The 15,613-nt window shown below is 36.1% G+C and overlaps 1 protein-coding gene across 3 annotated transcripts in view; it reads right to left on the bottom strand.

Annotated features, from left to right (window-relative positions):
* Nucleotides 1-884: 884 nt before the first annotated feature.
* LOC125276136 (histone deacetylase 9-B) overlaps nt 885-15,613 on the bottom strand; it is a 34,209-nt gene continuing 19,480 nt past the window's right edge. Inside the window, exons 6-12 of one of the 3 annotated variants that reach the window (XM_048203625.1) lie at nt 12,475-12,606; nt 12,153-12,259; nt 8,726-8,848; nt 5,197-5,347; nt 3,179-3,396; nt 1,222-1,433; nt 885-1,183 (exon numbers count right to left, since the gene is read on the bottom strand). In XM_048203625.1, the coding sequence (XP_048059582.1) occupies nt 1,084-1,183; nt 1,222-1,433; nt 3,179-3,396; nt 5,197-5,347; nt 8,726-8,848; nt 12,153-12,259; nt 12,475-12,606 (1,043 nt within the window). In that variant the 3' untranslated portion in view covers nt 885-1,083. Of the gene's footprint in view, nt 1,184-1,221; nt 1,434-2,195; nt 2,405-3,178; nt 3,397-5,196; nt 5,348-8,725; nt 8,849-12,152; nt 12,260-12,474; nt 12,607-15,613 lie in introns of those variants that run through there. The other 2 variants (XR_007186579.1, XR_007186580.1) reach the window with 2 other exon arrangements.

Below are 15,613 nucleotides of genomic sequence, written 5' to 3'. Positions count from 1 at the left end.
CTTTTCTTTATTTAGCTTCACACACAACAACAACAACAACAACCTAGAAGGAAGATCACAGCAGAGACAGAGGTCAGAGGTCACATACAGTGTCACACTAACAGGGCGAACTCCGACTGAGTGAATGTTTCCATCACAGACGCACAGAAGACAGACAAGCACATTTTCACTCTTTTGACTTTCTCTTTCCGTTAAGTATCCGACTTCACTTTGATTCTTTCTTATCGCTTACTGTCTCTCTTTTTCTTTGGTTGAACCTCAATTCAATAATGACCAGGTCACATTTCAGCCCACAATCAAAAGAAATTACATTTTGCTTAAAGTAAGTGGAACCTCTTTTTAGATTTAGATTTAAGATGTTTTTGCAAAGCCATCCCTGCCAAATATTCATTACTGTAAAGCAAAATAAATGTCATTAATGTAATGCAAAATTGATGTTATATTATTTATAGTATTTTTGCATCATGTCAAATACATGCAGTATCTGTTTCTAAATATCTGGCTTTAATTCATGCTTAAATAAAAAAAGTCATTTTTACTGTATTACAGTAGTTCTCTCCCAACTTCTTAGTATCATAATGGCTCTGAACATTTTGCTTTCAAGTTAAAAAAAATAAAAATAATTGTAATTGTTTTTAAAAAAAAAAAAAAAACAAATTAAATTTTAAAAATAATTGTCACAATGCAAAAAACTATTTTTTTTTGTTGTAAATTTCAAATGTTAAAATTGTCACAATGCAAAATAATAATATTTTTTTTAAAAAAGTTCTAAATGTTAATTTTCACAATGCAAAAATAATACAATTAAGTTTTAAAAAAAATTAGTTTAAAAAGTCACAATGCAAAAAGTAATTTTAGTGTTTTTTATTTTAAAAACAACTGTCACAATGCTAAAAAAAAAAAATAATTACGTTTTTTAAAAATTCAAAAATAATTGTCACAATGCAAAAAAAAAAAAGGCTTAATTTTCTTTAAGCAAAAATAAATAAATAAATAAATTGTTTTAATATGACCTGGACATATTGACAATTTTCATGAGATTCAGCCCATTCTTTCTTTCTTTCTTTCTTCTTCATTTCTTTTTCAAACATCAGTTTCCGTCATATTTTCAAGACGGCATTCGGCGTCGCTTCGTTTCAGCTGAGCTGAAATCTCCTTCTGTTCTTCACCTGCATCTCTTCCTGTATCCTTCTCTCTCACGTCCCCTCTTCCTTCCTCAATCTCTCCCTCCCGTCCTCAGGCTCAGTTTTCAGCCGGATCACTCTGGCATGGGCGGCTCCGGGCTCATTGTGCGAGTTTCTGAAGCTGCGGCTGCGGATGACTCCAGCAGGGGGCGATGTGATCTCTGGCTCTCTGTGCTCCGCCGACTCTTCCTCTTCCTCCTCCAGATGGGTGCTGGAGTTCCTCAGCTGCTCGATGGATTGAGACAGAACCTACAGAAAAAGAGAGAAACAGATTAGGAGTTTAATATTGCATTGCTGATTCGATTACATCATGGGATGAGCAGTTCATTCCGTTAAATACACATTCAAGACTTTAGATGCACTTTATTTTTTCAGATTTTAATTCATATGGAGAAAATAATTTGGAAAAGTAACAGTGAAACAGTGGCCGGAACAATTGTTCTTCCAGCATTAACTGCAGTTCTGAGTTCAGTCATGTGTCATTATAATTAATTAGAAGTGACACATTAACACGAGCTTTCATTCTTTTTGCTATCTTCTTGTAAAAGTGGTCAGAGCCGTCATTAAATCTGTCTTCTGCCGCTCCCCAAACACACCACCCGGTCTGGCTTCAGGCCTGCTGTTAAAGGGTAAAATAATACCACCCTGAAAAAATAGCAGCCATAAAAGTTTTGTGTAAAATAAAAAGTGGCTAAATTATATACGCGGATGCATGTGTGTTAAAGTGCCGCCAGCGTCTGCCTGCAAAATCCTCTCCTAGACCTTCAGGAAATGAAAGAAAGACTAAAATAAAGAACTGGGTGTATGGAGCACTGAATGAAAAACAAAGCTTTAAAAAAAAAAACTACCCAGCTTTGCAAAATGTGCTGTTTTCATTACTGAATCTGACAATTTTCCAAAATAAAATAAAATAAATGAATAATAAAATAAAAAATCTTGAATGTTTGAATGTCTATATGTTTAATGAGTTAAAAGCAGCTGCAGTAAAACATCCTGCTGAGATTTACTCACTTCCTTTCCTTGTATTAACTCACTTCCTGTCTCAACGAGCATCAGTCAGCTCCATTTACACCGTCATTTAAGAGAAAAGGCCCCTTAAAAACTCTTAATAGGAACACAGACACACTGCAGGGTAGCTCAAACACACACACACACACACACACACACACTCCAGACGAGACTCTGGAATCTGGTGAAAATGCTGCAGTCCTTCACCAGCTCTGAAAGACACATTTATGTAATATAAATCCATCTATCATCATGTCATCACTCTCCTTCAGTGTGGGAGTTAAAAGGAATTTCAGTCTGTAATCACACACAGTCTGTTGAAGTTTCACACATCCTAAGTTGTATTTTGTCACTGTTAAGCAAACCTCAACTCTCTTAAAGACATTTAAACAAAACACTCGAGTTTTTTTTTTGTATATCTGAGATACTGTAAATCTATTACAGAGTCATAAATCATGATGATGTACCGTCCATTAAATTTTAATATTCGGTATTATTATTGATCTGACTTCACTGACACTATCAGATTTAACTGAATTGAGATGGAAGATGACAATATTGTCTTCTGTAGAGCTGCTTTATAGTTTTATAATTGACCAATTTTGCAACATCGGCATGTTGTTATTGAGCTTTATAGCCGAGATGAACTTGTTTCATAATTAATGAACTTTACACTGTTATTGAACTAAACTGAATCAACACTGAACTGATTCAAGCTGAATCATGACACTTGGCTTTACTTTGACTCATGAATTTGCACCATTGATTCTTTTATTTTCTTGTTTATTACTGTGAAGCTGCTTTGAAACAATTTGTATAAAGCACTAAGCACTCAATGGTCCTCATTTATTTGACTCCATTTGAAAATATGTACAAAAATTAAATATTTGTGCAGTTTCTCGTGCATGTATAACGTTTTCGTACTTTTTAAGATTTTACTATGGGGTTGGAGGCATCGCGCGTGATTTAGTCTCTTGTGAAGTTACCTGGCTGATGTGAACCTGTTGCTGATACTGTTTCTGCTTCTCCACGAAGTTGTGGTGCTGTTGCTGCAGCACGAGTTGAGCCAGAGCGCTCTGCGGCAGCGGCGCCGACTGCGTCCGGTTCAGGGGTCGGTGCCGCGGTAACCTGGTGCGAGAGCTGGCGGATGGACGCTCCTTCATCGCCAGAGGAGACGAGGACAGCACGGGAACGCTGCCTGTAACTGGAGAGAGAAGTTAAACATGAACCTGCAGACTTATGGTCCGTTTGCACAGAACAAGTTTTTCCATTCCACTGCGCTACTTTCCATTGCTTTTCAACGCACGCAATACTAGACGGACGTCTTTAACTGTTGCGCTCGCATCTTTTGCAGCGTCTCGCGAACGACACGGCATTCTCGCTCAAGTTAACATGAGTTCAACTTTCACGAAACGCAAGAACTATTAAGGGCCACTCACAAACAGTAAGATGTGTCACTAATACTACACTCTTATAAATAAACTGGCATCTATGGTTCCATGAAGAACCTTTTTAAGAACATTTTATTCACTGAAAGGTTCTTTGGGGAACCAAAAGTGGTTCTTCTGTGGCATCTCTGTGAAAAACTGTTTTAAAATATCTATTTTTAAGAATGTATTATATTTAGTTTTATGTTTTATCCTTCTTTATTATTGTATTTAGTGTTATTTTAATGCTGCTACTGTCATTTATTTATACTTCACTCCATTTTGCACCATTGTTATTTACTTTTTATTACTTTATTTTTGTTCTATTTTCAGGGAATGCAGTTAAGATGTAAACTCTATGGAGCTATAAACTGACATCAAATTTGTCATACAGCAATAAACTGAAATTTAGAGGGAGATCAGAGAGTTAATTTATAGATTGTTAATTATACTTCATTGATTTGGGAAGATCAGCAGGTCTGCTGCAGTGTTTACTGTCACTCATATACTATTATAGTTTTTTATTAATATTTTGAATTAGTTTTGGTTTGTATATTTTTCTTTTTTAATTTAGATTTTAGTTAGTTTTGGTAATTTTGTATTTTTGTCATTTGTATTATTTTTTGTTATTATTTAAAAAAATATGTCTATATATTTTTTTATTAATTAATTAATGATTTTTTTAATTTCAGTTTTAGTTTGAGTTAAAATTTTTGAGTTAAAATAAACAAAACTGAGAAATGTTGCCTTCACAATAGCTAAAATAAAATAAGTTTAAGTTTTTTTTTATATTTTATTTAAGAGAACGTTTATTTCAGGTCATGAAAATGATTTTTTTTTTTTTTTTTTTAAAGATTTTAGTTTTAGTTAATGATAATAGCCTATTATAGTTTTTATTATAATTTGAATACATATATATAGTTTTTAAAATTACATTTTTTTTTGCCATTTTATTAGTTTTTTTAATATGTATATGTAGTTTTTAAAATTTGTATATATATATATATATATATATATATATATATATATAGTTTTTAAAATTAATTTTTTTTTTGCCATTTTATTAGTTTTTTTAATATGTATATGTAGTTTTTAAAATTAATTTTAACTCCAGTTTTAGTTTGTCATTTTAGTACTTCAAGTTATGTCTATATAGTTCTTTATTATTATTATTTTTAAATTTCTATTTAAGTTTGAGTTATTTTAGTACTTTTTAAGTATTGCTTCTTAATATTTATTTATCTTAATATTTATTTCTTAATAACCCTGGTTGTCATTTATATATATATATATATATATATATATATATATATATATATATATATATATATATATAGTTTTTTATTAATTTTCACTAATTTCACTTTTAGTTTTAGTTATTTTAGTACTTCAAGTTAAACTAATCAAAAATGAGAAATGTTGCCGTGGCATGAAATAAAATAAGGTTTAAGGTTTTTTACATTTTATTTTACTTCAGTTGATGTTTACTGTATTTCAAGTAACGAAGGTTTTAGTTTCAGGTAAGGATAATAACTGATGTTCTGTGTGCTCCAGTGATCTCTGTAAGCTCTTCTTACCAGGCGAGATCATCCTCTGCTGTCTCTGCTCCTTCAGCAGCAGGTGTTGCAGAAGCGCTTGCTGTCCGTTGCTCACTTTAGACTCCAGCGAGACGGGAGACGCGGCGGCCGCCAGTCCTTCTGTGCTCCGATCTTTCAGCGCCGTACCCGTCTAACAGAAGAGAGATCAGCCAAACGCTATTAATATTCCATGTCAAATCAAATCACCTTTATTTAGATAGCATATATATATATTTTTTGCCACCAATAGTCTCTATGATCAACTTAGCTCACGATGCTTTTGAGAAACTAGCCCAGATAGTTCACAAAAACAGACAGAAAAATAATAGAATCAATAATGTAAACTTTTAGTTTAGAATTAGTTTGAGACAAATTTTCACTCAAGCATGAGAGTGACTTACATAATGCCTCCTGCATATGAAATATTAATAACTGCACTCTTTTAAAAACCCATACAGTCAGCATTCATGTCGGCGTCGTCCATAAGGTGCACAAAATTACCAAGCTGCATTTAGAGCTCCCTAGTGAGTCATTCAACTATTTTAAAATGTGAAAGTGTTGAAAGTATTCTCGTCTGGATGGTAAGAGTGATCCGTATTTTGATTTGTTGGCATGTTACGCGCTTTCCGAACACGATTTCTTGAGCTTTTTAACAGCCCGTGATGAACGAGATGCTACACTAACGCCATGAAACCTTAAACCGAGCGCCGTATTTACCCAAGGGCTAAAGATCCCAGGGGTCAGAGGTCACGAGCCCTCAGGGCTGTACATTAATCCAGCCGGGACTGAACGCAAGCACTCAGAGAAAGCAGAAAATGAGATCTGCTCCTAAACCTTTTGCAAACAACAAACATCTTTCTAAAAACACACTCTATAAAGAGGATTGGTCTCATCGCTGCCTCTTAATGCACCCGCCACATTCCTCATACAGTGTTTTGTGCTTTCTCCACAAATAGATGCGACTCCGTGTCTCTCACTGTCTCCTAAAAATACCGTTTCGCAGCCCCTTGCTTTTTCTGCAAGTTCTATTCATGTCTGTTGCGCAGCAGAAGGAGAGCTGGTGATGCTGCGTTTGTGTTTATTCCCAGAGAAAGCCGTATTTCTCAGAGGTTGCTCTTTTGAAGCTCAGGAGACTCGTCTCATTTAAGTATCAACAGTGATGTTTCTTTAAACTGAATGAGCCAGTAGATGACCTACAGAGCTACAGTATCAAATTAATGTGCCAATCATTTGATGAAAAAAGTTTGAGCTCAATTTGCTACTATCTGACGTTTGTGCGCATGTGAGCACACTTTGAGATCTTTTCTGAGGTCTTTTTTCTCAGGAGGAACATCTGAGGAGCAGAAGACTTCACATAAGTGTCAATTTGCTATGCATTTCATCTTATTGTTGCCCCGAATATAGAGATATTAAAGAAATCTCATTTGTGACTTTTATTCTCATTGCACTGCAAAACAATTATTTTCTTCCTCAGTGTTTTTGTTTTGTTTTCCATTACAAATATCTAAAAATTCTTAAATCAAGAAACATTTACTGGAGAATGAAAATGACAAGATATGAAGAGTTGTTTTCTGTAAAAATTATCAAAATGATGGCGAACGGGAACATGGTTTGTGTAACATTAGCAACACATTATCAGCTGTTTGATTATTGTAGTCAAGCAAAAGGCTAATCATATTAATTACCGTTACGTGTCCAACGTTGTAAAAAGCAATAGCATTGTGTAGCGTTTACCTCAGTACGTTGACCGAGTGGATCTCTGAGCTTGTGTGAGTGAGTGAGTGGAGGCGGGGCTAATTAGCATATTCATAGATCCACGTATACTAAATGAGGCAAGGGTGTAGAGTTACATTCAAGCTATTTTAAGGCATAAAGACATTATTTTTACAGGGAAAAACATTTAAATATGTCATTTTGCAGTTTAAAGATGAGTTTTAAGGGATAAAATGATTCACTACAGGGGGACTTTAAGAATGTTTAGATATTTGTACCGGAAAACAAGACAAAAATACTAATCAATTTTGCAATATGTTGAGATCTCTAGAAAAGATTACTGAGGAAAAATCAGAGAAACAAACAGTTGCAATTCTGGATGTTTGCTAGGTTTTTTTTATGTTTTTTTGTTGTTTCTAGGGTGTTCTAAATATTCCCTAGTAGTTGCTAGGGTGTTGCTAGGTTGTTCTATGTGCTTGCTAGGGTGTTGTGAATGTTTTTTAGTGTGCTTCTATGCAGTTTTGCATGGTTGCTAGAGTGTTCTGCATGTTCCCTAGTAGCTGCTAGTGTTCTAAATGTTCTCTAGTAGTTGCTAGGGTGTTGCTAGGTTGTTCTATGTGCTTGCTAGGGTGTTGTGAATGGTTTTTAGTGTGCTTCTATGCAGTTTTGCAAGATTGCTAGAGTGTTCTGCATGTTCCCTAGTGGTTGCTAGTGTTCTAAATGTTCTCTAGTAGTTGCTAGGGTGTTGCTAGGGTGTTCTATGTGCTTGCTAGGGTGTTGTGAATGTTTTTTAGTGTGCTTCTATGCAGTTTTGCATGGTTGCTAGAGTGTTCTGCATGTTCCCTAGTAGCTGCTAGTGTTCTAAATGTTCTCTAGTAGTTGCTAGGGTGTTGCTAGGTTGTTCTATGTGCTTGCTAGGGTGTTGTGAATGGTTTTTAGTGTGCTTCTATGCAGTTTTGCAAGATTGCTAGAGTGTTCTGCATGTTCCCTAGTGGTTGCTAGTGTTCTAAATGTTCTCTAGTAGTTGCTAGGGTGTTGCTAGGGTGTTCTATGTGCTTGCTAGGGTGTTGTGAATGGTTTTTAGTGTGCTTCTATGCAGTTTTGCAAGGTTGCTAGAGTGTTCTGCATGTTCCCTAGTGGTTGCTAGTGTTCTAAATGTTCTCTAGTAGTTGCTAGGGTGTTGCTAGGGTGTTCTATGTGCTTGCTAGGGTGTTGTGAATGGTTTTTAGTGTGCTTCTATGCAGTTTTGCAAGGTTGCTAGAGTGTTCTGCATGTTCCCTAGTGGTTGCTGGTGTTCTAAATGTTCTCTAGTAGTTGCTAGGGTGTTGCTAGGGTGTTCTATGTGCTTGCTAGGGTGTTGTGAATGTTTTTAGTGTGCTCTTGATGTTGTTTTTTGGCTCTACTAGAACAGGTTTTCATGCTTGAATGTTCATTATTTTCCTCATATTCTCCATTGTTGCAGCTCCTCTCTTCCCAGTCTGTCAGTAACGCTCTGTTTAGTTCCTGTCTCTATGAAGCCCCTCCTTCTGAAAAGCACAATGTGCTCTGATTGGTCAACTGGAGCAGTGTGTTGTGAACCAGTCAACCATTGGTCAACGGCCCTTACCATAACAGCCAGTTTCAACACACTACTAACTAACTCAACCAAGCCCCGCCCCTTTATTTTGCATATGCCTTGGGTGGGAATTATTTAAATGAGGAATATTGTGATATGTTTGTTCCCAGAAGAAAACTGAAGACTACAATGGAGAAATTGTATCTTCGAAAAGTTTGACCTCATGGTTCATACGCGTGTCTGTGATGGACAGGAACTTACGCAGATGTGAGCGTGAGCAGGGTGCAGAGCCAGCGTGAGGTTGGGCAGAGAGGGGGACGTGTAGAGATTCAACAGGGACATGGATCCATCCGTCTGTAGGACGCCGCTCTGAGACAGACACCGCTGGAGGAGAGAGACAGACAGCGTTACATCACCTCTTACTTAATGCAGCGTCACACAGTTAGAGCAACAATAGTACAGCATGGGATTGTGCTTCATTGATGCTTCAAGAAAGTCTGAATGAGGTTCCGCTGTCACATAACCAGCAGTCTGTCGTGTCAATGATGTAACCTCTCGTAAGTGTTCAGAGGGAGAGATTGCAGCAGTCAATCTGTGTGTGTGTTTGTGTGTGTTCCACCATCACAGCCAATCAGAATGCTTTCTAACGTACAACTATAAAGGCCAATTCACACTGCACTGACAGATGCAGAACAGCACCGACCAGATTACAGTCACTTCTTAGACATTCTTACTCAGATTCAGCATGTTCAACCAGCAAAAACAAGCTCCGACAGACACCAACTGATCCAATAAAACCCATGGAAGTATCTGTCGCCGTCTGTCGGGAGCGGTGTGAACTGGCCTTAAGGAGTGGGATTTTGGACCAATGAGATTTCACTTTAGCCCTTTAACACTTGATGGTTTCTAGGTTGTTGCTATGCAGTTTTGAATAGTTACTAACTAGAGTGTTATGAATGCTCTCTAGTGGTTTATAGGGTTTTTTTATGGATGCTGGGGTATAGTAAATGTTTTTAGTGTGTTGCTATGCAGTTCTCGATGGTTGCTAGAGTATTCTTAATGTTCTCTAGCAGTTGCTGTGGCTTCTATATGGTTGCTAGGGTGTTACTATGCAGTTCTGGATGTTTGCTAGGGTGTTCTGAATGTTCTCTAGTGGTTGCTAGGGTGTTGCTGGAGTGTACTATGTGCTTGCTAGGCCCAGGTGAAAAAAAGTACATTGCTATAATATACTTAAAGTGCTCTATTTCCGTGCACTAATTTTGTACTTAATATACTAAAAATTCTTCTTAAGTACTTCTTAAGATCATCTTAAGAACATCTAAGTGTACTCAACTGTGCTATTTTAAGACACCATGAAACATGAACTAAAATGTGCTTTTAATATGCCATCTCTGTATTTAAAAAATTTTATTTAGATGCCACTTATAGTACATTTGAACCCATAGTGTACTACAAGTGGTAACTAAAAACATTTTCATATTTCATATTTCAAGTTCATATTTCATGGTGTCTCAAAATAGCAAAGTTGAGTACACTTAGATGTTCTTAAGTTTATCTAGTACTAAAGAAGAATTTTTAGTATATTAAGTACAAAATTAGTGCGCAAATTATAGAAGTGTACTTTTTTTCACCTGGGGGGAGTTGGGAATGCTTTTATGCGGTCATTGATGCTTGCTAGAATGTTCTGAATATTCCGTAGTGGTTGCTAGGGTGTTGTGAATGTTTTTTGTGTGCTTCTATGTAGTTTTGGAAGGTTGCTAGAGTGTTCTAAATGTTCCCTAGTGGTTGCTAGTATTCTAAATGTTCTCTAGTAGTTGCTAGGGTGTTCTATGTGCTTGCTAGGGTGTTGTAGTTGGTTTTAATGTGTTGTTATGCAATTCTGGATGTTTGCTAGGTTTTTTTATGTTTTTTAGTTGTTTCTAGGGTGTTCTAAATATTCCCTAGTGGTTGTTAGGGTGTTGCTAGGTTGTTCTATGTGCTTGCTAGGGTGTTGTGAATGGTTTTTAGTGTGCTTCTATGCAGTTTTGCAAGGTTGCTAGAGTGTTCTGCATGTTCCCTAGTGGTTGCTAGTGTTCTAAATGTTCTCTAGTAGTTGCTAGGGTGTTGCTAGGGTGTTCTATGTGCTTGTTAGGGTGTTGTGAATGTTTTTAGTGTCCTTCTATGCAGTTCTGGAAGGTTGCTAGAGTGTTCTGAATGTTCCCTAGTGATTGCTAGTGTTCTAAATGTTCTCTAGTAGTTGCTAGGGTGTTGCTAGGGTGTTCTATGTGCTTGCTAGGGTGTTGTAATTGGTTTTAATGTGTTGCTATGCAATTCTGGATGTTTGCTAGGTTTTAAAAAAAAAAAATTAGTGATTTCTAGGGTGTTATGAATATGGTTGTTAGGGTGTTGCTAGGTTGTTCTATGTGCTTGCTAGGATGTTGTGAATGGTTTTTAGTGTGCTTCTATGCAGTTTGGGTGTTTTCTAGAGTGTTATGGGTACTTCTGCCTCATGTCAGTCAGTATTAGTAAACGGTGTGTGGGTGTGTGTGTGTATGTGTGTGTGTGTGTGCGTGTGTGTGTTAATGATGTGATGTCATCTTTAGGTCATAGTTTTGAAGCAGTGAAATCTCATGATCACACACCCTCACTAACGGCTGGCTGAAGGTTTAGCCATCTCTCATGTGAGGATGAACTCAACAGGCTGTGTGCCGACAGGAGGAGAGTTTGCTGGCCCGCAGCCCATGAGGAAATGCTTGGGCAGAACTTCACAGGAGAAATAAACCTCACCATCACAGAGCCCCTCACCCCCTTCCCCAAACGCCAGCGCAGCCAGAAACCGCAGCGGAAAAGAGCTGTCACAGTTAGTTCAGCACAGCACTGCCACACACACACACACACACACCTTCAAACTTCATGGAACTTTATAACATGCTGCCTTGATGTTCAGATGGGATTTTAAATGCATGTTTCCATGTTTTTGTTTGTGAGGCTGATGGTACAAGCGCCCCGGGACGGGGTCTGTGTATGCTCAGCTCCAAACGACGGATCATTCGGGGGCCCCGACTCATTCACCTCATAGTCTGATAAGAGTAATGAGGCACGGGACTATAATGGAGGATTTTATGTGGTTTCAGTTTTTGGGGTCTATGGTTCAGTTCCCAAAAATGCAATCATGGGCTCAAAACTGCACGCAAGTGCATGAAAAAATGTTCCACAGCTGCCTCTGTGTGCTGAAGGGTATTATTAACCTGTTAGTTAAAAGAGTGGACTGGTACGTAAATATAAGAATGACATTGACTTAAATATACCAAAGCAAATGGCAATAAAACATCACAATACACTTTACAAACAAAACACACACAAAAAAACAGTTCCTTTATAACACACTACAAAAATGACTCAAAAAATGAGTTCGGAGAAAAGCTTGTGCATTATTTGATCACAGATTTGCCACTTGCTTTGATACTTTGTTTTCCAATGCAATGATATTCAGACATTTCTATTAATACTTGCATCCTACAAGTATTGTTAGCCATTTCCCATGTCATAATAAAGCTATTAAAAGTAAAAGTTAATGTTAATTTTATAGAATCTCACAATTGCAAATATCAGATAACTAATTGGCTAAGATGAAATTAGAATCACATAAAATGGAACATTATATATAATGACCCCTTAATTGAGTTTATAAAGAGAAGTTTCTTGGTACCTCAATTTGGTTGGTGCTGGTTCGGTATGTTGTTCCGTTCTCATTGCTGCACAAGCCAATGGGTGAGCTCGGTCCAGAACCTGCAGGGCTCTCATTGGCCGAAGAATCTAGATGAGAGGAGAACAGGAAGTGCTTAAAGAGAGGACAGCAGCCAGCCAATACTGACTGTGAGCTCCGCCCACAATTGAAGCTCATTGGTGTGTATATCAAACATCAAACTGGCTGAGATTTTCTCTCCTTTTTTCTGATAGAAGATCTGTTTATCTCTGTTTCAGGCTGCAGATAGATGGTCGTTTAGCTCAAGCAACTGTTGTTTGCTCACCTGTTAGTTCTAAAGTTCGTTTTTTCAGTGGCGTGACGAGAACGCTGCCGTCTCTGCGGCGTATAGGTCCGCTTCTTCTCTCAGAAACCTTCTGCTTGAGTCTGGACCGGACCTTCAGATTGGGCTCAGATGCTGAGAGGAAAGAGAAAACAGATTGCATTAGCTAATTCTGCCAGGCCGATTAATTATCCGAAATTGGGCTATTTTGAGATGATCTACAATTAAATTTAATTTTAGTCTGATCAATCAGAGCAGAGAGGCTCTTGGAAAGGAGGGGCTTAGAAAAACCGAAACCTGCTCTCAAAACATTGATAAAAACTGAATTATAAGATCATTTAAAATTACTCTAAAGATTTATACTGTGCAGAACATTTTACGATTTTACTTTTACAACATTTTAGGATTTAATGACCTGTCAAATATAGATATAAAATATAACAAAAAAATAATAATAAAATGGTGACTTCAGTGCATGAATGTCCATATACAAGTGATCTGACGAGGCAGCTCACAGAACCTGCTGAGTGAATGTGTGGCCGCGGTCCAGCCACACTGAGGAATTCTGGGATATCTCCCAGCTGTAATGAGGTAAGAACTGGAAGATCAATTCCATCGTTCATCTGGAGGACATTAAATCTGTCCAACAGCTCTCCGCTGGCTGTAGGAGTCCAGTACCTGCCAGCCTGCCAACCACAAACCTCTACGGTAGCCGTGTTTAAACTAACAGAGATATCGGCACAGACAGAGGGAGATTTGGCTTGGGAAAAAGGGGAAATCCTCTTTTTTTTGTACCACTATGACCTATGGAGTACCAAAATTCCCTGGATTTTACTCAGGATACACTGGAAAGCCAGCCGCCCTATAGACGCCACCTACTGCCGGTCTGACCGCTGAGTGGGCATCAAAGATACACACATCAGGAGACCGACATGATTACAACACACTGTGGGCTGAGGACAGAGATGAAGGGAGATGAGGGATATGAAAATAAACACACACGCACACACACACACACACACACACACACACACACACCCTATTGCAAAGACAGAACGGTGAGAATATACTACAGTGTTAATAAAATAGTGAAATAAAAATAATTTAGAACAAAATAATAAAATTGAAATAAATATTATTGTATTCATAATAAACATAAATGTATTCATAATAAAAATAAAAATGTATATCAAAATAATAAAATAAAATTCAAATGAAATATAATTGTATTGATAATAAAAAAATAAAATAAAAATTATAATAAAATGGAAATTAAATTAATTATATATAAAATAAAAGATATTTAAAAATAATACAATTAAAACAAAATAATAAAAAACTGAAATTAAAAAATAATTGTATTTGTAATAAAAATAAAATAAAAATGTATAACAAAATAATAAAATAAAATCGAAATAAAATATAATTGTATTGTATAATAGAAAATAAAATAAAAATTGTAATAAAATAATACAATTGAAATTAAATTATATTTATAATAAAAATACAATAATAATTAAATTGAAATTAATTATATTTATAATAAAAACAAAATACATACAATTATAACAAAATAATATAAAACTGAAATTAAATATAATTGTATCTGTAATAAAAAATAAAATAAAAAATATAACAAAATAATACAATTTAAATCAAATATATTTATTTATTTTTATAATCATATTTATTATTTTTATTATCATATTTATTGATTTTTTATTTTTTATAATCATATTTATAATACAAAATTAAATACAAAATTATAACAAAATAATATAAAATTGAAATTAAATATTGTACAAACAACTGTACATTAAATATAATTATACAATAAAAATGTACTAAAAAAAACAAAAAATAAAATTGAAATGAAATATAATTATTTTTATAATTAAAATAAAATGGCTACATCCTACCCCTAAAAGATAAACAGTTGACAAAAACAAAAGTTCTTTTGAATATTATAAATTATGAATTACAAATTATTCTAATAAATGTGGGTTTGTCAGACTTACCTATACTTTTGGGGATAAATAGTAAACACGCGCACACAAACAACTTGACTGTGAGGCCTTCTGAATGTGTCTGATTTCACAATACATATAGATCAAGGATACAACAGATTACAACTTAAATTTAGGTTTTCCGAAGTTATTACCACCACCGAAACCCTACAGTCCTACGGCTTTCGTTCTGGAAAAAACCCAACAGGCCATGTTATTTTGGCTGTTAACCCAGAAAATGTTACAAGCGATTAAAGAGCCTCACATAATTGATTAATAAAATGGAAGACGGCTGACAAAAAAGGTTGATCGCAATGAAAAGGATGCTTTGAGTTTCAGGAGCATTTGGCAGAGATCACAGATCACAGCGATGGTGAAATACTGTAATTTAGTCTCTCTGACACATGATGAATAAGAGCTATTAGAAAAATACCGCAAAAATATTTGCCCAGCAATTAGCGGGAAGGATTTACACATTTTTAATACGTAGGGAAAATACGCAGAGCGGTCGGCATGTTTACGTTGGGCCGCGTCATTAAAGGGCATTTTCAGTGTAGCCCGACTCAAGCTTCCTTAAACAAACACCTGTGGGACGGAGTTACATGGCATGAGCGGGTGACGGCGGCCCGTCCACCAATCTCACGAGCACCTGCGAGGCTTGTTTAGCTGCTGCTGACCAGTTCCATATGGTGGAGGAATGAGAATGTACACACCTCCTACATTACCAGATGTAAGAGACAGGTTCAGCTCCTCCTGACAAACCAGCACAGATTGATAGCCACTACTACACCACAGCACCTCACAACAGAGTGCTCAATCCATAAAAACTATAGTTCCCACCAAAATACCCTAGTCACAACAGTTACTGCTCCTACAATAAAATCGTAATTCAATACAGGATCTGAATTAAACATTGTTTTTAATTTTGAAGTCGCTGGTGGCTAATACCAAGTTATTAGTAGTAATGTAGTAAATATAGATGTTTATATGTTTGAATAAAATTTAAGTGGTTCTCGCCAATGCAAAACTTACTGTCATAATGCTACGATGGTTGCCAGGGTGTTGCTATGTAGTTGCTAAAATGTTCTTCAGTAATTTTTAGCACATTCCTGGGTGGTTGTTAGAATGTTCTGTGG

This window comes from Megalobrama amblycephala, linkage group LG9, assembly GCF_018812025.1.
Source record: "Megalobrama amblycephala isolate DHTTF-2021 linkage group LG9, ASM1881202v1, whole genome shotgun sequence".
NCBI lineage: Eukaryota > Metazoa > Chordata > Actinopteri > Cypriniformes > Xenocyprididae > Megalobrama > Megalobrama amblycephala.
The sequence above is the reverse complement of the archived record's forward strand: the minus strand, read 5'-3'. Positions and strand labels throughout refer to the sequence as shown.